We start from the raw sequence: 23,979 nt of genomic DNA on the forward strand, positions 1-23,979 counted from the left end.
GGTCGGATGCCAAGCAGTTGACATACCAAGCGGTGATGCAGCCAGTCAAGATGCTCTCAATGGTGCAGCTGTAGGACTTTTTGAAGATCTAAGGGCCCATGCCAAATCTTTTCAGCCTCCTGAGGGGGAAGAGGCGTCAAGCCCTGCAAGGGCATGCTACTTTAAAAGATGTCTAGTCATTATTAGCCTGGTTCTGTATGGAATGCAGGTACATTATGGGACTCAGGTCATTATTGGTGCGACCAAATCATGTGCCGATGCCATCAACTGAAGAAGTTAGTAGCACTAGTGCCACCAGTTGATAAAGTTAGTCTAGAGCCCTGGCCCAAGTGAAAACGTTTGGGAACAAAAATTGTCCATGTAGTCCCTCTCTGTTTCAGTCCAATTTCTGTTTGGTGCCTAATGAACATGACCAAGGCTTTATGTTTGAAGTTTCAAGTGAAGGCTTCCGTTATCCGAGTCTTCCGCTCTCTGAGTTATTATAGCTTGACAGCTCTGTTTCAAACAGTGCCTTGGAGTATCCATGGCAACATCCATTTTTCCAATCACCATTCTTTTCTGAAGCCTGTTTGACAACTCTATTCTGAAATGTTGTGACAATAACATGAATGTTTCACAATGAAACCCTACTGGTTTACTTCGAAATATTCATCAAAGTTGAAAAGTACACTGAACAAAAATATAAACGCACCATGTAAAATGCTGAAATAAAAGATCCCAGAAAGGTTCCATTTGCACAAAAAGCTTATTTCTCTCAAATGTTGTGCACAATGTTGTTTACATCCTTGTTAGTGAGCATTTCTCCTTTGCCAAGATAATCCATCCACCTGACAGGTGTGGCATATCAAGAAACTGATTAAACAGCATGATCATTACACAGCTGCACCTTGTGCTGGGGACAATAAAAGGCCACTATAAAATTTGCAGTTTTGTCACACAACACAATGCCACAGATGTCTCAAGTTTTGAGGGAGCGTGCAATTGGCATGCTGACTGCAGGAATGTCCTCCCAGAGCTGTTTCCAGATAATTTAATTTAATGTTCTGAAACAAAGCTGAAAATGTCCTAGTTCTTCCATGGCCTGCATACTCACAAGACATGCCCCCCATTAAGCATGTTTGGGATGCTCTGGATCGACGTGTACGACGGCGTGTTCCAGTTCCCGCCAATATCCAGCAACTTCGCACAGCCATTGAAGATGAGTGGGACAACACTCCACAGGCCATAATCAACAGCCTGATCAACTCTATGCGAAGGAGATGTCGCGCTGCATGAGGCAAATGGTCACACCAGATACTGACTGGTTTTCTGATCCACACCCCTACTTTAAAAAAATAAAAAGTTATCTGTGACCAACAGATGCATATCTGTTTTCCCAGTCATGTGAAATCCATAGATTAGGCCCTAATGAATTTATTTTAATTAACTGATTTCCTTATATGAACTGTAACTCTGTGAAATCTTTAAAAATGTTGCGTTTTATATTTTTGTTCAGTATAGTTTGTTACCAAACATTTTTCACCTCCACCAAAGGAATGGAATTTCTATTGTGATAAGAAGCAATTCTATAATACAATCAAACAGTGAGTAATTTGCTTCATTTAATGGCATTTGGAATCTCAAAAGACAGAAACCAAGTGATATGTCACGCCCTGACCTCAGAGATCACCTGTATTCTCTGTTTGGTTTGGTCAGGGTGTGATTTGGATAGAATCTAGGTTATTTTATTTCTATATTGGCTGGGTGTGGTTCCCTATCAGAGGCAGCTGTCGATCGTTGTCTCTGATTGGGGATCATATTTAGGCAGCCATTCTGCCTACCTATGTTGTGGGATCTTGTTTCTGTTTGGCTTGTTGGATGTTTAGCCTCTTGAACTTCACATTCTGTTGGATTTTGTTATTTTGTCGGTGTTTATAATAATAAATGACTATGTACGCATACCACGCTGCACCTTGGTCCGATCCTTTATACAACAAGCGTGACATGATATGAGGATCATACAGATATTTTTGTTTAAAGTATTATGTTTGCATGAAATTCTTATCAGTTTAGCTCTGTGGCATTAATTGGAGTTTCATTGATTTTATTTATTCTTACACCAATTCATCTGGTATTGCTTTCTGACATGTTGTGAATAAACAATAGTTTCAACATGTTTAAGTGTATAATATTTCAAATTTCCCAGGACTGGAATGGGAATCAGGCTGGAGATAGGCCCCCAACTGAGGTACAGTAGTAAATGCTCACTGAATCAACACTGTCTCATAATGAACTACTGTCACTATCTGTACATGGCTAACTATTGTATTCACTGATGGTGTGTGTGTTTTTCAGGAAGTGTATCAGAGGCTGGTCAACCTTAGTGCCCAACTTCATGCCCTCCAGGTCAGTGGATGCATCTCTTTGTACCAGACCTTAGTCAAATATTCTTTATTATTTTCCTTCCATTATCTCATAGTTAACAAAATGCATGTATTTTCTATTGTGGCATCTATAAATGTATCCAGATTTTTTTGGGGGTTGAATTTATATAGGATGAGCCATGACTAGAATACAGTATATACATATCAAGTGGATGAAACTGTATGTAAACACTATTAAAGTGACCAGTGTTCAATGACTCTATGTACATAGAGCAGTAGTCTCTGAGGTGCAGGGTAGAGTACCGGGTGGTAGCCGGCTAGAACACTAAGGTTTAGGGCAGGGGACTGGGCGGAGGCCGGCTAGTGGTGACTGTTTAACCTCTTTAGGATCACACCCTTTTTTTCAATTTTCGCCTAAAATGACATACCCAAATGTAACTGCCTGTAGCTCAGGACCTGAAGCAAGGATATGCATATTCCTAATACCATTTGAAAGGAAACACTTTGAAGGTTGTGGAAAGGTGAAATTAATGTAGGAGAATATAACACATTAGATCTGGTAAAAGATAATACAATTATTTTTTTTATCATCTTAGAAATGGCTACATTTGAATATAAAAATGGATTTTATCAAAAAAACTATGCTACAGTCATGCTAATCACATTAGCGAACGTTGGCTCAACCGTCCCGTATACGCGACACCAATCCCGTAGAGGTTAACAGTCTGATGGCCTGGAGATAGAAGCTGTTTCTCAAACCCCTGTCACATGGACCAGTCTCCTCATATCTCCCTTCATTCACTTCTAATTTACTCTTACTCTCTTTTTCCTCTCCCAGGGCACTGTGATCAAGCAGGACTCCATCCTGGAGCTCTGCCTGCGTTCCGATGGCCCGCCAGTCGATGCCCCAACCACGCCCACCGGACGGGTGTGGCGCTCCCTGTCACGTGACGCAGGCATGGCCGAGGCCAGCACAGGGGCGGCCATTGGGGAGCTGGCCCTGCTCCAGAGGCAGCACAGCCTCCTGCAGGAGGAGCTGGGTAGACTGCGGGGGGCCGAGGGCCGCCTGAGGGATAGCGAAAAGGCCCGAACCCAGCTGGAGAGGCAGGTCCGCGACATGAAGGCCCACAGTGCCACCATGGTGGACAGCGTGGGAACTGCAGGCTCAGAGCAGGTAGAGCTACTCTCTGGCACTGTGGGTAGTTGCACTTAGCTTAACTATAGGGGGGTGCACCTATTCTTAGCCAGGTTATTGTTGTAGATGAGAATCTGATAATGGGAATATGCTCTCAATCAACTGAGTTGAGCTAATATAGGTTATACATTAGAAATAAAGTGTCAATAGGTGTCACAATTGATTTGGTTTGTCGTTCCACTTAACACTTGTCATCTTGCCTAGGCTCCACCCCTTCGTAGAGCAAGTGAAACTAACGCAGACACCCAATTGGCCAGCCAGCAGTCAATCGCGCATTCGGAGGGGCATCAGGATGTCAGTGATGTGGAGGTGGAGGTGACGTCAGATGAGGAGGAGGCCAAAGCGTCACCGCGCTCAGAGAGTCCCCGAGGTGTGTAAATCTTCCGTTAGGCATGTCTCTTGATGTAATAAGATGAGTTTTGGGCAACCCTTCCCCCGCTTTTGTTCCATGCTGGCTGAAGACCTAGCTAGCCAGTTGCTAGCTAACACCAGACACAGATGAAAGTGCAAACCTATAAGTATCTATGCCTTAGATGAATAGGAGAAACCTCTAATTTGCTGACACACTGCAGTAAAGTTTTGGCACCAGGGGCCGGTTGCACCAGCCTGTGTAAAAAGGTTGGTCTTAAATGCTAGGTCGGGCGTAGCTGCGTCCGACGTTGTGATCAGAATTTACACCTGTTGCACCAACCAAAAATAAGACTATTTGTAGCTAAATCCAGCGTAATGCGCATTCATGAGATTAGAAGATTCGTAGTGACGGTTGCTAGGCAGCGCTCATTGCTTAGCTACAATTCTAACAGCTAAGTTGAATAGCACCGCTACAAACAGGAAGGAAAACTCAACCTGGAAGTAGTAAAGTAAATGAGGAGAGTGGGGAGCTTGGCTGCAGGTCAGTGGAAGAGGTGCGCAAGAAATGGAAAGATCTCATGACAAGCGCAAGAAAAGATGCAGGTGAAGTCTTTAGTAAGGCCATTCTACTGCCAATGTTTGTCTATGGAGATTGCATGGCTGTGTGCTCAATTTGATACACCTGTCAATTTTATACACCGGGTGTGGCTGAAATAGCCGAATCCACTAATTTGAAGGATGTCCACATTCTTTTGCATATATAGTGTATGTGATCGTATACAAATGTAAGCAAGGTTTTAAATGATTGTTTTAGTCAAATATTATACCTGTTTGGGCTACTTGCAGTAAATTTTCAGTTTACAAATTATTTGTAATTATATTCTGGCCCCCTGACCATCCGCTCAATAAGAAATTGGCCCACGGCTGAATCTAGTTGATGATCCCTGGCCTAGACCTGTTGGCTACATTTGATTGATGATTTGATTCCGGAAGAGTCAACCTCTGATGTCGTCTGGACCAGCAGGTTCCCTATGGTTTTCCATGACCCTGTGCCCTGGCTCAATCATGGGATGGGGCAGCCTCTACTCCACGCAGATATTATGCAGTACCACTGTGGCAGCGATAACAGTTCAGGTCCTCTCTGGTGCTATTCTTATCTCTCCATGTAGGCAGTGGAACCTAGTGGGAGTACAATGCAATAAGACTGCGGTAACGCAACACTGTGTCCTATTATTCGGTATCATCTTATGTTATTTGCTGCATGTCATAGCCTAATGAAAAAGTAAGCTACTAACCTGTGCTTCAGCACCCCTATGTAGCGCTCAATAAGGCACCTCGCCTAGGCATGAACATTGTTGTACTCCCGCTCCTAGTCTGTCTGTGTGCCAACACTAGTGTCATCAGCCACCTTTTTAGTGTCCCCCAGCAGGATGCCACAATATCTAACCTCTTCAAACTCCCACTGGTGTGCGCTCTCTCGTAGGATCTGAATTTAAAATGGATTACATTTAGATGATTTGTCACTGTCCTACACATAATACCCCATAATGTCAAAGTGAAATTGTTTTTAAAAATGTTTACAAATTAATTACAAATGAAAAGCTGAAATGTCTTGAGTCAATAAGTATTCAACCCCTTTGTTATGGCTAATGCATATATAACTTTCTATGATATAGTGCTCAAGGAATGACATTCCATGAGAGAAACATTAGCCTAGGGGTTGACAGCCGCTTCAAATGTACCATTGAATATTCATCAACAAACACATGATACCCACATTGAGGACTTGTATGTAGGGAGGGAACTGGACAACTGTACATGTCAATCAATGTCTGGGTGATGATGAGTTAATGGTTTGCTGTTTGTGTAAATGTAGCTACAGTGCCTTCAGAAAGTATTCACACCCCTGTATTTAAAATGGAGTACATTTAGATTTGTTGTCAATGGCACACAATACACCATAATGTCAAAGTGGAATTATGTTTTTTGAAGTTTGTACAAACTAATCTTGAGTCAATAAGTATTCAACCTCTTTGTTATGGTAAGCCTAAATAAGTTCAGGAGTAAGAATGTGCTTATCAAGTCACATAAGTGTAGTCCCCTGTAGCTCAGTTGGTAGAGCATGGCGCTTGCAACGCCAGGGTTATGGGTTCGTTTCCCACGGGGGGCCAGTATGAAAATGTATGCACTCACTAACTGTAAGTCGCTCTGGATAAGAGCGTCTGCTAAATGACTAAAATGTAAATAAGTTGCATGGGCTCGCTCTGTGTGCAATAAGTGTTTAACATGATTTTTGAATGACTTCTGTAAGGTCCCTCAGTTGAGCAGTGAATTTCAAACACAGATTCAACCACAAAGACCAGGGAGGTTTTCCAATGCCTCACAAAGAAGGGCACCTATTAGTAGATTGGGAGAAAAAAAGAAGAAGCAGACATTGAATATTCATTTGAGCATGGTGAAGTTATTAATGAGACATACTCATGTAAATTTAATTATAGAAAATGATCATCCATTTTGAATTCAGGCTGTAACACAACAAAATGTAGAATAAGTCAAGGGGTATGAATACTTTCTGAAGGCACTGTAGGTACTCATGGTCAGAAGGGGCCTGTATCTGGACATGAGTACCGTCAATGTATCCGATGATGCTCGTCATTGCCATGATCACCAGCAACTGTAGCAGTGGTTTCGACAAGCAGAGTTTCAGCGGCACTTGTTGTAGCAGATGGTGCATTCTTTTTAAACCAATTTCTAATATCCATTTTGACGGTAGCCAGGTCTACTGATCACTGAGGCACACTTGTGTTTACCGAACACTCCACCCACTATTAATTTGAAATGGCGGTAAAAAGAGACATGGCTTCATGATGCATTTATGATGGGTCTAAAACAGTCAATCATAATTACTTGAGCCATATTTAACATACAAATATTTTGGGGGGTCATTTAAATGTTAAATGGGCTAAATATCATATAATAGTCTTATAGCAAAAAAAAAAAAAAATACTTATAATTTAGATACTGTACATTTCATTCAACCATGCATTTTATTTGGAGGGGCCAGGAGGTATTCTATGGTAGGGTGGGCCAGGCTCCCTAAGGCCCGCCTGTAACGCCGGCCCTGCTGTAGATCCTTTAGTTTTTCTAAACATTTGCTTTAGTGTTGTTCATGTCAGGGCTTTCAGTACAGAGCCATTCTGTTAAAACAGCAAAAAGCTGCAATATACGAAATATAAATAAATTATAACATTCCCAATAGGGGATATCCCCACTGCAGTATCATTATACAGAGATGTGCTTTATCAGAGATGAGCTCACCTCTGTCCTCTCAATAATGCTAATGCAAGCCCACACACAGTTTTATATAACATATCTATTTTGTGATGAGGCACAAACTCTCTTTCTGGCACACACACACACCATCGCTGCCCTTCTCACCTCATGTTCTCTCTGTGTGCATGTGCGCATGCGAACACCTCATATCTCTCAGCTTCTGTCAGTGTTAGGTGTGTGGGTGGAGATGTCTTTCCAGGGCTAGTACTCAGCTCACTCATTCTACTCCCTGATGAGAAATTACAGTGCTGGTGTCTCTCTCTATGTATGTATGTGTGTATGTGTGTATGTGTGTATGTGTGTATGTGTGTGTGTGTATGTGTGTATATGTGTATATATATGTATATGTATGTGTGTGTATGTGTGTATATATATATATATATATATATATATGTATGTATATATATGTATATGTATGTATAGCTGAAATTAAGAGATAGGCTAGCATCCAAGATTACATATGCCAAAAAGCGTATAAACGTATGTGCCAGGAAAGGCACGCACTACACTAATGATCTGCAGCCCAACGTAACAAAAGAGAGTACAGTACCCTCCAGGTTTGCATGAAAATAACCACTATTCTAAAGAATCTGTGATGAACAACTATCTATGGCAATTATAATAAATTGTTTTAATTGGCTAATTGTGTCTCTTTACTCAGATCTTCAGGACATTCCAGAGGAGAGCGAAGCTACAGCAGAACCACCACGAGAGCCTGACGTGTCACACTGCTAATGACCCTCCAGAAACAAAGACTGGGCCCCACCTCCCCTACTCTCAAAAATAGGCCGAAGAGAACAAGAGAACTGAACTTGAAATAGTCTTCCTCTTTTTACACTAAAAAGGAAGTATCATTAATTTTCAAATATAGATCTATATGTTTGTTCTGTGGCTTTTGCTTTACAGTACACGACCAGTGGCAATATGTGACTTTACGTTATATTCTTTCGTATTTCTCGCTTGGGATTATTTGGATTTGTACTGCTCCCTTTTGGAATCGATGCTGGACCAATGAGGACCTATTAGAGTGGCATGAATAACAGGAAGGGAGTTATGCAATGATATTCCAAAGAAGAATATGCAAGAAATGGACAGCAAATATAAAAGCAGTAAATGGATAACAAACCTGATGGGTTTTGTCTATTTAATTGAATGGGATACTGCATGAATGATATTGGTTGGGTAGCTGCTTCTGTGCATTAGGATGTTGGATGCGGACGTGTATAGATAGCAGTTTGTGCTGAGAGACACACATACAAAAATATGACACGCAGATACAAACATGCACAAACACACAGTCATACACGCTCACACACACACACACTTGAGTCCTTTACATTTCCATAATTAGGATGATCTAATTCTCAATGCTGTTTATGATGCTAATGATTTGTTTATTTATTCTTCCTTCCTTATTTAAGCAGGTAAGTTAAGACCTCAAGCATTAGTGACTGTATAAGAAGTAGAGGTAGCACTGTATTTTACTCTCCCCTAATTATCATGTTTTTACTTAGAAACCACATGGTAACAGCATAATGACATAATTATTATTCCAAAATGACTTACTGGTTTGTGGGTTCATTTCCTGTAGGGATCACATACATATACTATACTTTAAATGTATTTGCTTTTGTGGCACACACATATTACTTGGGGATTCTTCGTCACAAATATAGGAAAGTGACAATTGTTAACAATTAATTTCAAGTAATTATCAGAAAGAATTATGCAGTTACTAAGTAGATACCTGGCAATAAGGGAGAATGAAATAAAGTTTGACCTAAATGGACGAAAATAGTCCAATCACTATATGGCTCACTACAGGTGCAACCACATATAAGCAGTGTAGTTTACAAGTTTAACTCCAGTGGACTTAGCTGACTATATATATATATATATATATATATATTTTTTAAAAGCTTTCAATATTGCTTTGGTTTTCGTCTGTACAAACAAAAGGACAAGACATTGGAAGATGGAACTAGGACAATGCGCCATGTTATTCATTTTGAGATGCCTTGAGGGATATGGGAAATCAAGTTTTTGCCAAGATGGTAATATAAAATGGAGTCTTCTCTATTAAGGACTAAACCAATGACTTTGGGGACTGTTATTGAGCAACGAACAGCCGAGCAACCGTTATATTTGCCCTTACATTGTTTTGAAACTAAAATGCTTTAATTAACACTTTCTTTATTGTTGTACTTTCTTGTCAACTGTTCATTTGACTCATGTACCATATTCTGCTGTCTTAAATAGTGTGTATAAATCTGGCTGAAAATGACAAGGGCAATGATTTTGTGTCTGTCTTTGTTTGACGAGGAAACTACTGTATTCAATTGTGGTTTACCGAAAACCATACTAAAGATATGTTAGTTTCGCCTCCATTTGTTTTAATATCGAAATTAGTGTCAAAAGTCATATTTATGTATCAATTACCTATCCACTCGTTTTGACAAGTTCTTACTATAACTTGTGCTGGTGTAAAGGTCATATTGAAAGGGATCTTCCTGATTTGTGCTCTTACTACAGATAGTTGTGCTCCACCTCACTTGGGCCCTCTGTCAAAACAACAGATGGTGTAGTAATGAAATACTTATTTACACAATTTATCATCCTCCTGACACAAACTGTTATTAAGGTAAGTTTGTTGGCATTATGCCTATCCTAATTGGAAGTATGCCTAGGTAAAGGTTTGCGACATTTGTCATAACCTCTCATGTATGTCATTATTATGACAGTGTTAGGTATACCTTGTGATGAAAAGGTCCAAAGAAGTGTTATCAACAGTAGCTCTTACCTGAATCATTACCACTGCATGCTGGTAATTGAATCTCTCTGCTTTAAACTGACACATTGTACAGACAATCAAAAGCATGGATACCAAAGCTTATCATATCAGACTGATGATGATCCCCATAGTATGTCAACCAATTCGGTGGTAAAAAGCAGCTGTCTTTTAGGAGGGACTGAGCTCAAGTATCCCACTGTCTCATACTCTATATCTACTGTAGGCTGACACCGCTTCCCCAAATACCTCCCCCTAAACCGCTCATGATGGCTTGATGCCTCTACCGAAACATCAGGTCAAATCTATCAAACCCCAATACACTTAACTCTCTTCTCCATCTCTCTTTTCTCTTTAACCTTTTTAACTTCCTCTATACAATTTTGTATTCATTCCCTCTCCCATCTGTCTCCATCTCTGACCCTCTTACTCTCCTTTTCTCCTACACTCTATGCCTCTGTCTAGAAACAGCCCCTAGCCCCTACTCACCTGTCCAGTTGTCTCACATCTCCATGAGGAGTTGTTTCCGGACAGGTTCTATCACTCTCTTTGTTTCTCTTTCTCCCTTCCTCCCTTCCACAGTCTAAACCTGGACACAATGTTGACCAAGTGACATGTATGCACTCCCTTCTCCCATCGCTAACCGTCTCACTCTCTTGTCCACTACCTCTCTCTTTCTCTCTAGCTGTGTATATAGATGGATATATATATATATATATATATATATACACAGTGGGGAGAACAAGTATTTGATACACTGCCGATTTTGCAGGTTTTCCTACTTACAAAGCATGTAGAGGTCTGTCATTTTTATCATAGGTACACTTCAACTGTGAGAGACAGAATCTAAAACACAAATCCAGAAAATCACATTGTATGATTTTTAAGTAATTAATTTGCATTTTATTGCATGACATAAGTATTTGATCACCTACCAACCAGTAAGAATTCCGGCTCTCACAGACCTGTTAGTTTTTATTTAAGAAGCCCTCCTGTTCTCCACTCATTACCTGTATTAACTGCACCTGTTTGAACTCATTACCTGTATAAAAGACACCTGTCCACACACTCAATCAAACAGACTCCAACCTCTCCACAATGGCCAAGACCAGAGAGCTGTGTAAGGACATCAGGGATAAAATTGTAGACCTGCACAAGGCTGGGATGGGCTACAGGACAATAGGCAAGCAGCTTGGTGAGAAGGCAACAACTGTTGGCGCAATTATTAGAAAATTGAAGAAGTTCAAGATGACGGTCAATCACCCTCTGTCTGGGGCTCCATGCAAGATCTCACCTTGTGGTGCATCAATGATCATGAGGAAGGTGAGGGATCAGCCCAGAACTACACGGCAGGACCTGGTCAATAACCTGAAGAGAGCTGGGACCACAGTCTCAAAGAAAACCATTAGTAACACACTACGCCGTCATGGATTAAAATCCTGCAGCACACGCAAGGTCCCCCTGCTCAAGCCAGCGCATGTCCAGGCCCATCTGAAGTTTGCCAATGACCATCTGGATGATCCAGAGGAGGAATGGGAGAAGGTCATGTGGTCTGATGAGACAAAAATTGAGCTTTTTGGTCTAAACTCCACTCGCCGTGTTTGGAGGAAGAAGAAGGATGAGTACAACCTCAAGAACACCATCCCAACTGTGAAGCATGGAGGTGGAAACATCATTCTTTGGGGATGCTTTTCTGCAAAGGGGACAGGACGACTGCACCGTATTGAGGGGAGGATGGATGGGGCCATGTATTGCGAGATCTTGGCCAACAACCTCCTTCCCTCAGTAAGAGCATTGAAGATGGGTCGTCGCTGGGTCTTCCAGCATGACAACGACCCGAAACACACAGCCAGGGCAACTAAGGAGTGGCTCCGAAATAAGCATCTCAAGGTCCTGGAGTGGCCTAGCCAGTCTCCAGACCTGAACCCAATAGAAAATCTTTGGAGGGAGCTGAAAGTCCGTATTGCCCAGCAACAGCCCCGAAACCTGAAGGATCTGGAGAAGGTCTGTATGGAGGAGTGGGCCAAAATCCCTGCTGCAGTGTGTGCAAACCTGGTCAAGACCTACAGGAAACTTATGATCTCTGTAATTGCAAACAAAGGTTTCTGTACCAAATATTAAGTTATGCTTTTCTGATGTATCAAATACTTATGTCATGCAATAAAATGCAAATGAATTACTTAAAAATCATACAATGTGATTTTCTGGATTTTTGTTTTAGATTCCGTCTCTCACAGTTGAAGTGTACCTATGATAAAAAATTACAGACCTCTACATGCTTTGTAAGTAGGAAAACCTGCAAAATCGGCAGTGTATCAAATACTTGTTATCCCCACTGTATATTTCTTTGTTTCTCTCTATCCCTCCCTCCCTAATCCTGGGGACAATGTCAGCCAAGTAACATGTATAAATATCCCCATTGGGGGACATAGCTGGCATAGTGGTCGCCCCTCTACGCCCCGCCTGCACTCCATTTATCATTGGAATTTCCCAACGTTGGGGATGCCATGGCACTGTAAGCCCAGACAAGCTCCGGTGGTCCGGGAGAGTAGCAAGGGGGAGTGGGGTTACTGGGAAGCTGTACTGTGGCCCATTCTTCAAGAGATCTCCCTCCCTTTCCCCCCACGTCTCTGTCTTTTATTTTCCTCTTGCGCTTAAATAATCACCTGATTTATAGTATTCGTCATGTTTTAGGTCACAGTACAACCAAACTGTCTTAAATTGTTCTTACATTTAACATTTTGCAAGTGTGGTAACTATTAGAAGGGTACATAAAACCTTGGATCTGACCTCCAGATTTAGCCTCCAAAACTAAGGCCTATTTTCAATCAGGTCAAGCGTTAACCGGCGATAGCCGACACCCGCATAGCTGATGTTTTGGTGGCGTTTGAGGTGTAACTAAGTTGGAGCTGGAAAATCGGTGAGCAGCTGCTCTTGATCATTGTCAGGAAGCCACACTCATCCCACTCACGTTAGAAGTTCAGAACAAGAAAGTGTAGGCTATATAGAAATAATGACGCTCAAATTGAAAATCATTCAACAAAATAATGAGGATTTCTACCAGCTTGATCGAGGTGTAGATTTAATCTCACATTCCAGTGTTCGAACTTCGACTGCATGAGATTTATTTTTAATGCGACTCCGTGCAGAAAATGGCAATGTCCGCTTTAGGTATAATGCCAGGAGCTGCTTGTGGATTTGACATGCGGATGTCGGCTAAAGCGGATCTGATTGAATCGGGCCCTAAGTGTTGTTGGCTTTTCCACCTTGATCTAACCCCTGAACCTCTGACCTTTAACCTAACATTAGCTAACCTTAACTAACCTAACGTAAAATTGCTAGGCGTCTCTCTTTCAGTCACTCTGTATCTTTGGCTGTCAAGTTTCTGTTTAAGAGCATTGGAGTTTGCACTAGTGGTGTCAGACATGAGCAGGTGTTGCTGAACTGTTATAAAAGAGTTATGAAGTAGTATAAGTTTATGACCTCAATATTTACTATGCCATGATTCTTTAGAATAAGCTGTTGAGATGAAGTCCTTTCTCCTTGTTAGCATGTCTAGCATTTCATGTCTAAATGATCTCAAAGTGTCTAAAATTGTCTAACTCAATAAAGTTACTTTTTAAGATGATTTGGACATGAAATGCAGAATATGCTTATATCAGGGACATTGACTTTTTGGACAAAAATGATACAAAATGTAGCGTTTGGAGACAGTGGCCAGGTAAAAACCAAAGGATAGAGTGCTGCCTTGCCTTGTCGATAGACTCCTTATAGGGTAACAAACCCAATATGTAATTTGGATGAATACTAAAGCCAGGTACTACTCTGTTTGGTGGTTTTGTTGCCAAGGTTATTTCACTGAAGCTAATATTTTCAACATTTTAAGGGGTGCCCAGAGCTATGATATAGGGGTTTCCTGATTTGTTATGGGAGTGCCCACTCCCCACACTACCCTGCACCCATAGACACCTCTGTAATTCGAACCCTGTGCATGCGTGTATGGAAGACAGAAATAGAACTGTTTCTTTTGTTTTATGACCGCATCTGCCTAATCCTCTATGCCCCACTCTGATTGTCCTTCTATCTATTTCTCTCTCCCACCACCTCACTTTTTATTACGAAAAGCCCACACAGCAGGAAACGTACAATATACGGTTGAAGTCGGAAGTTTACATACACCTTAGCCAAATACATTTAAACTCAGTTTTTCACAATTCCTGACAAACAATCCTAGTAAAAATTCCCTGTCTTAGGTCAGTTAGGATCACCACTTTATTTTAAGAATGTGAAATGTCAGAATAATAGTAGAGAGAATGATTTATTTCAGCTTTTATTTATTTCATCACATTCCCAGTGGGTCAGAAGTTTACATACACTCAATTAGTATTTGGTAGCATTGCCTTTAAATTGTTTAACTTGGGTCAAACGTTTCGGGTAGCCTTCCACAAGTGAATTTTGGCCCATTCCTCCTGACAGAGCTGGTGTAACTGAGTCAGGTTTGTAGGCCTCCTTGCTTGCACACGCTTTTTCAGTTCTGCCCACACATTTTCTGTAGGATTGAGGTCAGGGCTTTGTGATGGCCACTCCAATACCTTGACTTTGTTGTCCTTAAGCCATTTTAACACAACTTTGGAAGTATGCTTGGGGTCATTGTCCATTTGGAAGGCACATTTGCGACCAAGCTTTAACTTCCTGACTGATGTCTTGAGATGTTACTTCAATATATCAACATAATTTTCCTTCCTCATGATGCCATCTATTTTGTGAAGTGCACCAGTCCCTCCTGCAGAAAAGCACCCCCACAGCATGATGCTGGCACCTCCGTGCTTCACGGTTGGGATGGTGTTCTTCGGCTTGCAAGCATCCGCCTTTTTCCTCCAAACATAACGATGGTCATTATGGCCAAACAATTCAATTTTTGTTTCATCAGACCAGAGGACATTTCTCCAAAAAGTACGATCTTTGTCCCCATGTGCAGTTGCAAACTGTAGTCTGGCTTTTTTATAGCGGTTTTGGAGCAGTGGCTTCTCCTTGCTGAGCGGCCTTTCAGGTTATGTTGATATAGGACTCCTTTTACTGTGGATATAGATACTTTTGTACCTGTTTCCTCCAGCATCTTCACAAGGTCTTTTGCTGCTGTTCTGGGATTGATTTGCACTTTTACGTACCAAAGTACGTTCATCTCTAGGAGACAGAACGCATATCCTTCCTGAGCAGTATGACGGCTGCGTGGTCCCATGGTGTTTATACTTGCGTACTATTGTTTGTACAGATGAACGTAGTACCTTCAGGCGTTTGGAAATTGCTCCCAAGGATGAACCAGACTTGTGGAGGTCTACAATTTTTTTTCTGAGGTCTTGGCTGATTTCTTTTGATTTTCCCATGATGTCAAGCAAAGAGGCACTGAGTTTGAAGGTAGGCCTTGAAATACATCCACAGGTACACCTTCAATAGACTCAAATGATGTCAGTTAGCCTTTCAGAAGCTTCTAAAGCCATGACATCATTTTCTGGAATTTTCCAAGCTGTTTAAAGGCACAGTCAACATAGTGTATGTAAACTTCTGACCCACTGGAATTGTGATACAGTGAATTATAAGTGAAATAATCTGTCTGTAAACAATTGTTGGAAGAATTACTTGTCATGCACAAAGTAGATGTCCTAACCGACTTGCCAAAAGTCCCCAAACCTGACCTTTACCATTAGGGGAACAACGCAACATCAAGTTAAGTTCATCCTAATTTGCTTTATTATGGAGAGGAAGGATCAGTAGATCACTTTGAAGAACAGAGCTTTAAAGGATTGAATTGGTTGGAGCCAGAAGGCTAAAGTGGGAGGGACATGTTTGTGGGTGTGGCCATCTACACTTGGGGATATATATGTTCTCTTTCCATCCATGAGTTTGGTCTCTCCTCTACTCTTTCTCCCTCACTCCCTCTCTCTGTCTGTCCTGTTCCACTGAGTTGACAGGACTTGGCTGTCCTGCACCCTTTATCTCCCCCCCCCTTCCTATATCTTCGAGGTCAAAAAGCCCCAAAAACCTTCGTAAAAATGGAGGCAGTCAAGAAGAAGATGCTTATGTTGAAGCTGGATAAGGAGAATGCTCTGGACGCAGCAGAACAAGCCGATACCGACAAGAAGGCAGCCGAGGAGAGGAGCAAGCAGGTGGGCCAACAACATTACAGAGAGTGAGAGGGGGCCCTCTATCATGGATGGGGACATGGGCACCTATAGGCTGCTACTACTACCCCAGGGAGCAAAACTGGTTGCAATGACGTCATTCTGTCATTTTTTGTACGTCATGGTCAGGTTGTATATTTATTGTACAAGGATGTTTTTTCAGACGTATTTTTAGTGACCAGAAAAAGACGTGTGGGTGTGTCATGAATTGCATCCTAGTCCCTATATATTGCACTACTTTTGACCTGAACCCTGTTTGTATTGTCTGTACAAGTGGAAATCCAATTAACCATCAGAAAATGTCATTATGACGTCCCATGCCAACTTTTGCCCACTGGGACAGGGATGGGGAGTGGAAGTCTTGAAAGGTGAAATGGCTTATATGTTTCCATGATGTGGCTGTGTTATTGGAAATGGTCAGGGGTAGTCATCTGCTTAGATATAACTTGGTTGCAACCCCTAGGCCTGTCATTGTTAAAAGTTAGAGTTAAAAAATAATTGTTCAAACAGATGTGAAATGTTAAACCAATATTGCAATATACTAGTTAGTGAAAGAGTCATCTCACCTGCTTTTCTAGATGTGTTTGTAACAGATGTGTGTGTGTATATATATATATATATATATATATATATATTTTATGTAAGGGTTTTCTTTTACATTCCAGTGATTTGATTTAATTATTCTTGAAAATGAGGTATTAAGTTCATGACATTACTATAAATACTAGAGGTTAGGATATGGTTAAGAATAGGACCGAGTTAACTAGACTTAACAACTGAATCCAAAGTGACACCTGTCCAGGAAAAAAAAGACAACTGGAAAATTCAAAACCATGCCAAGACAACTTGATAGAAATGTTAGACCATATTTCTCTCATTAGCAAGGCCAGACAGGCTGTCCGTCAAGGCTGGAGTGGTTTAACTAGTGATCTCTCCACTGAGAAATTGCAAAGGGCTATACACTAGGATCCTTTCACTGAGTGATTGTTAGGGGATGTTACCATCCAGAGGGAGTATTTATATCTAGATGGCGTTGAAGTGGAACCACGCCAGGCCTGTCATCAGGCTTTAGGTTACTTGTGACAGGAGGACAGGTGAGGCGGCTGCAGAGATGGGTTCAAATAGTACTTTTTTTTTTGCTTGCCTGGTGCAATGGAGCCAATGGAAAAGTCCCAAAAGTGCAAAACCGGCCCATTTGCCGCCCCAGAAAAGCTCAATCAAACACTCAAAGTATTTGAAAGAAGAAAAATACTATTTGAACCCAGGCCTGGGTGACAGTCAAGATGCCTTGATGAACGGCAATGGACAAGGTTATGAGGCTATCAGTTAACAAATACTATTTTCACACTAATGAGCCGAGCTTTACTGTGCTGGCCTGGTTATGTATCCACCATAGTTGCTTGAACCGTGCTGGAAAGGTCAAGGTGAAAAGAAAATGTCAGGGTCAGCCCAGTACGATTCAGGTCTGCACCATAGTGTGAAAAGTGTGCAAATCTCTCTCTTTCTCTCTCTCTCTCTCTCTCTCTCAGCACGAGGATGAGTTGCTGCAGATGCAAAAGAAGCTGAAGGGAACTGAGGATGAGCTGGACAAATACTCTGAGGCCTTGAAGGATGCCCAGGAGAAGTTGGAGGTTGCGGACAAGAAGGCTGCAGATGTAAGTGTGTTGTGTTCTTCCTAGGTCTTACATTAAGTATTACGAGGACAATAAAATAGCTGACCCTGGACCAGTGGTTAGGTGCAACTTCTACCAACTCAGCTCCAGATAAGTAAACTTTCCTGAGACCTAAAGACTTGTGTTAGCTCCAAGAACTGATGCCTAGGCTATTTGTTACGTGGGTTAACATGGTCTTAAGTAGCAGGGACAATCCTGGTTTGACACCAGGCCGGTCACATTGGTGCCATGACATAGATGCTGGGGTTGCTTTGGAAATTATGATAAGTTCGAAGAGGTGTTGTGGAATTGGTCCAGTGATCATCATCAACAGAAGAGGGTGTAGAATAGGTCTAGCCAGATGCCTTAGTAAGTCCCAAAGTTATAACAGGCTACAGATACGAGCTTTGAACCTGGAGCAATGCAGGTTCTGTGCAGGTACCCATTAAACATTTAGTAAGCTTGAAGGCACCAAAAGCCTCATACCTGCTTATATTACATACTGTATGACAAAGCAAACACACTTGTGCTCTTAAAACACAATCTGCTGTTACAGGGTTAGACAGGTTTATATATTTTATTTTACCCGTTAAGTTGACTGAGAACACATTCTCATTTACAGGGGAGAGGAATGAGCCAATTGGAAGCTGGGGAAAACTAAGTGGCCATGGTATGAGGGCTAGATTGGGAATTTAGCCAAGACACAGGGGTTAATACCCCTACTCTTACGAGAAGTGCCATAGGATCTTTAGTGACCACAGAGAGTTAGGACACCTGTTTAACGTCCCATCCGAAAGACGGCACCCTGCACAGGGCAATGTCCCCAATCACTGCTCTGGGGCATTGTGATATTTTATTTTAGACCAGAGGAAAGAGTGCCTCCTACTGGCCCTCCAACACCACTTCCAGCAGCATCTGGTCTCTCATCCAGGGACCAACCAGGACCAACCCTGCTTAGCTTCAGAGGCAAGCCAGCAGTTGGATGCAGGGTGGTATGCTGACCACAGGAGGTTAAACCTGGTGCCTGGTGTCTCCCCTCCCTCCCATTCTTCTCATTCCCTCTGATCACCCATCCACAGCTGTTTCATCCCCCTATTGTGACCATTATGTCATCCAGTCAAGCTATGACTATCACACTAACCATGCTACCATTTTAGGGACAATAACCATCGATATATTCACTAGGGGACCAGGCTTTTGTTCCAGCCCAGCACTAACACACCTGATTTAACTAATCAATAAGCCCTTGAGTTGAATCAGGAGTGCTAGTGCTAAGCTAAAACAAAGCTTGCACACCCTGTGGGTCCAAAGGAATAGGATTGAAGAACACTGGATCTAGTTGCTGTTATGTTACTAGCGATAGAAAGACAAGACACTAACCATCTCCAAAGTCATCAGACTTTTTGAGCAACAGATAATATAACCATTCCGATTTTCTGAACAACACATGACATTTGGATTCACGAGCCATAGTGCCTTTACCCATACATTGCCAAAGAGGACCTGTTTTAGTTCGGTCAAGGAGTATGTGAAAACCACAAAGCCATGCCTGTTTCTGGGATGATCATTTAGTGTCAGTTTTTGACTGACACTTTTAGTCCTCTTTAGTAGCAGTTCATTTCGAGCAGTAAACCGCTGGAGTTAGGGGTTAACTCTAGTGCTAGGAAGCTTACATATAATTCAAGGGTTTGGTTTTCATGCTCATTTTGGATAGTGCACACATGCTTTACTATCTGAACGCTCCCCAAAGAATGGAATAGAATATAATAGACCTTTATTGTCCATTTGCACAGATATTGTTATTTTTGCTGTGACAGTACCCAACAGACACACCACACACAAACACGACAGGCTGGGAGCAGCACAGGGTCAGCCACAGAGCGCCGCCCCTGGAGAAGTTTGGGGGTTAAGGGCTTTGCTCAAGGGCACAGTTGCTGTAGATGGCATTTTAGTTATTGAGGCCAGCAATCCTCCGGTTGCCAGCTCACTTTTTCCAGTCAGCACTGGGATTTGAACCGGCAAACTTCCCATTACCAACCTGCCTCTCTAACCTTGAGGCTATCACAGCCAAGATATATATATATATATATATATATATATATATATATATATATATATATATATATATATATATATATATATATATATATATATATATATATATATATATATATATATATAAAATAACAAACAGCAGCTGCCATCATAATCGTTTGCCTCAATAGGGAGAGTGCATGGAGTGACCATGTTGAAATACCAGAGGGGCTTAGGTGTGTGTGTTGCAGTAAATAGGTAGTGTGGTGCCTTGGAGTGATGATCACCCAATGACTCGTATGGTTTACAACCAGCCAAGGTCATTACGGGTGTTATGTGCTCGTCTGGTCAGTCTGCCCTACACTGTCTGTACAGTTATGTGGCAAAATCATGTGACTGTGTGTGTGTGAGCTTACACATTACGAGTTTCAAGTCGTTTAGTGGTCTGAAAGGGGAAAGATGGGGCATAACAGAAATACTAGAGGGGGATGTACAGCTGCCTCATAGGAGAAGACAATGGGACAAACGTACTAAATGCAAAAAACATTAAACTTTATATATACACTCACCTCCGTATGTATTTGGATAGTGAAGCTACATTTTTACTCAAGCATTTTGATTTGAGTTCAAATGTTTCATATGAGGCGACAGTACAGAATGTCACCTTTTATTTTTGGGTATTTTCATACATTTACCTTATAGAAATGAAAGCACTTTATATATCTAGTCCCCCAATTTGAAGACGCGATAAGTATTTGGACAAATTTCACTCATACTGTATTAAAGTAGTCAAAAGTGTAGTATTTGGTCACATATTCCTAGCACACAATGTCTACATCAAGCTTGTGACTCTACAAACTTGATGGATTTGCAGTTTGTTTTGGTTGTGTTTCAGATTGTTTTGCCCAAAATTAACTGAATGGTGAATAATGTATTATGTAATTTTTGAGTAAATTCTATTGTAAATAAGAATAGAAGATGTTTCTGAACACTTCTACATTAATGCGGATGCTACCTTGATTACGGATAATCATGAATGAATCAAGAATTATGAATAATGACGATCATACCCCCAAAATCATGAATAAAGATCATACCCCCCAAAAAATGCTAACCTCCCATGTTATTGGTAATGGTGAGAAGTTAGCATGTTTTGTTGTAGCCTCTGAACGGCATCTCACTCGAAATTATTCATGATTCATTCATGATTTTTCTTAATCATGGAATTATTAGGATTCATTTAGAAGTGTTCAGAAACACTCCAGTCATCACTCACCATTCAGTAACTATTGGGCAAAGCATAACACAACCAAAACAAACTGCAAGTGCATCCAAAACGTTTTGTGATGTCACGAGAGGCTGTGTCCTGGAGGGACGTTACATCCCCCTGAGGTGGCTGCAAACCCAGACAGCTATGGCTCCATCTGCTGGTATGGTCGGGAACTCCACCCCTCTATGGCCAATCTTCCCACGCAGCTGAAACAAATGAGGGGCTGATGAGCTGAAGGTTTGGGAAGGGAAGAGACACAGTCTCCAACCTGGGCTCTCTGGAGAACAAGAGTGCTGCACGTCCACTTCCATGAGGAATATAAGGATTTGGAGATACTTACCTTTGGGAAATACTCACCTTTGGATATATGCACCTGTGGAAATACGTGAGAGACATTTGGAAGGACTTTTTTGCTGGGTTGGCCACTAGCTGCAACGTGGACTACAGTAAGGCTGGGGAAAAGTTATCTGAGCGAGTGAGAATTATGATTTTGGATGTGGAAGAGACATCCCTGAACTGTTAACCCTTAAAGAGCCACAAGAGAACAGAATTTTGTTATATTTTTGTTAATTTCCCAAGACCTATAATAAAATCCTTGTTTTGTTTGAACCTTGTCTCCTTGCACTACTTGAGCAATCCCGCTGAAAGCTGTGTAGCCTCTCGTGACGTCACAGATGGTGGAGAATACGGGCACGCTCAAGCGTTAATAGTGCATGTCAGAGGAGGATACCGAAGGTTTGATCACCCAGTTTTCCAAGTTGGCCGTAGGGCTCCCACCGACTGAAATGGAGGACATATTGAAAGCCCTTGTTGCTGGCCAGCAAGCCCAGATGCAAGCAAACGTGGCTCTCTTGGAGGAGCAAAAGAAAGCCAACCTTCTGAAGGCAGAGGAATTGCAGTTGCAGAGACAGAGGGTTGTCCAAAATACCCGCCCAATAAAGGCAAGTGACTTTATATCTAAGATGGGAGCTACCGATGACATTGAGGCATACCTGCATGCATTTGAGGCCACGGCCACTAGGGAAGCCTGGCCCAAGCAACAGTGGGTTGGTCTGTTAGCCCCCTTTCTAACCGGGGAATCGCTGAATGCTGTCCGGGACCTGGGCCCTGACCAGGTTACTGAGTATGATGCCCTGAAGTCTGAGATCCTCAGCAGATATGGACTCACAAAGTTTGGTATGGCCCAGCGCTTTCACAGCTGGACCTTCCAACCAGACCAACCTCCTCGGGCGCAGATGCATGAACTTGTCCGAATCGCAAGGAAATGGCTGGATCCGCAGAGGAATACAGCAGCGGCGGTGGTGGAGGCCGTTGTGGTGGATCGTTACCTACGCGCCCTGCCTTATGAGGCAAAACGGTTCATCAGTCAACAGGCCTTGACCACGGCTGATCTGACCGTGGAAGCTGTGGAAAAGTACCAGGCCACAGCGGAGATGCTGAATGCTTCCCGAAAAAGACCCCAGGAGTGCGGCCCCACCACAAATGGGAAGAACCCGTCCAAAGGACCCCAAGGTCTCGAACCCAGCCACGTCAGGACTTATCCCGGCTCAGGGGGGAGCCAGAAACCAGGCGGGTCCAAGAAGAGTACACCAGGAGGGGGAAACTTCGACAGTGTTACCGGTGTGGGGAGATGGGACATATCTCCTGGCAGTGTGGGAAACCAGCCGATGAACCTATGCCCACTGCGGAGTCCTCCAGCTCAGCACCCACACACCGTTTTGCCTCGCTCTTGGGAGTCGTAGATGGCGGCCCAGATCGACCCCCCACCTGCCCGGTAACTGTGAATCACCATGATGTGGAGGCCTTACTGGATTCTGGTAGCCGGGCCACCCTGGTGCGTAAGGATTTGGTGGGCCCAACGTGTTTGACCCCGGGGAAAGTCCTCCCAGTTTCCTGTGTCCATGGGGACACCAGAGAATACCCCATTACTGAACTTACAATGACCAGCACACGGGGAACCATACACACGACGGCGGGGGTGGTTGATTCCCTCCCCGTCCCTGTCCTAATTGGACGAGACTGCCCAGCCTTTTACCCACTCTGGAGAGAGTCTCAGGAGAGGATAACCCAGTACCTCGGAAACGGAGAGGCAAGACTCATCCTGGGAAGGCTCCGGTGCAATCCTCCGAGTTACTCACTCCCGCCCGGGCTCTGATAGGGATGGCAGGTGCCCAGACCGACACAGAGACGGAGCTACAGAATCTGGACAAAGAACTGTCTGGTCTGAAGGGGACCGCTGAGAGGTATCGTTTGTTAAAGCAACAGTTAGACATGAAGACAGAAGAGTTAGATATCCTCCAGGCTAAACTCCAACAGAGCTCCTTCCCTAAGCAACAGGAGGAGCTGGAGAGGCTGCGCAGGACCATCGAGGAGTGTGAGGAGACCCTGCGCAGGAGTAAGGAGGTCCAGAAGAAGGCAGAGGAGAAGTACAAGGTGTTGGAGAACAAGATGAAGAATGCGGAGGCAGAGAGAGAGAAGGAACTGAAAGCTGCTCAACAGAAGCTAAACTCTGCTAAAACCAAGGCTGATGCGTTCAGTAAGAAACTCAAGGAGAGACAACAGGAGGCTGAGTCCCTGGTCCTAGAGTTGGAGGAGTTGAAGAGAGAGCAGTCTGGCAAGCACCACGGCAATGCGGACGCCCTCTCCCGGCGTGATGCCTTCTTCGCTGCCTTTACCCCGACGAGGACGTCGGTCCCGAGGAGGGGGATGTGTGATGTCACGAGAGGCTGTGTCCTGGAGGGACGTTACATCCCCCTGAGGTGGCTGCAAACCCAGACAGCTATGGCTCCATCTGCTGGTATGGTCGGGAACTCC

General features: G+C 42.8%; 2 protein-coding genes across 8 annotated transcripts in view; both read left to right on the forward strand.

Annotated features, from left to right (window-relative positions):
- LOC121571975 (rho guanine nucleotide exchange factor 2) overlaps positions 1–9,535 on the forward strand; it is a 75,997-nt gene extending 66,462 nt beyond the window's left edge. For all 4 annotated transcript variants that reach the window (XM_041883800.2, XM_041883801.2, XM_041883802.2 and 1 more), the window contains 5 exons: positions 2,186–2,227; positions 2,335–2,385; positions 3,202–3,537; positions 3,763–3,928; positions 7,904–9,535. In XM_041883800.2, the coding sequence (XP_041739734.2) occupies positions 2,186–2,227; positions 2,335–2,385; positions 3,202–3,537; positions 3,763–3,928; positions 7,904–7,977 (669 nt within the window). In that variant the 3' untranslated portion in view covers positions 7,978–9,535. The remainder of the gene's footprint in view (positions 1–2,185; positions 2,228–2,334; positions 2,386–3,201; positions 3,538–3,762; positions 3,929–7,903) is intronic.
- A 6,400-nt stretch (positions 9,536–15,935) lies between these two features.
- LOC121571974 (tropomyosin alpha-3 chain) overlaps positions 15,936–23,979 on the forward strand; it is a 41,290-nt gene continuing 33,246 nt past the window's right edge. For all 4 annotated transcript variants that reach the window (XM_041883795.2, XM_041883792.1, XM_041883794.2 and 1 more), the window contains exons 1-2: positions 15,936–16,194; positions 17,739–17,864. In XM_041883795.2, coding sequence (XP_041739729.1) covers positions 16,081–16,194; positions 17,739–17,864 — 240 coding nt within the window. In that variant the 5' untranslated portion in view covers positions 15,936–16,080. The remainder of the gene's footprint in view (positions 16,195–17,738; positions 17,865–23,979) is intronic.

The sequence above is a fragment of the Coregonus clupeaformis genome, chromosome 8 (assembly GCF_020615455.1).
Source record: "Coregonus clupeaformis isolate EN_2021a chromosome 8, ASM2061545v1, whole genome shotgun sequence".
NCBI lineage: Eukaryota > Metazoa > Chordata > Actinopteri > Salmoniformes > Salmonidae > Coregonus > Coregonus clupeaformis.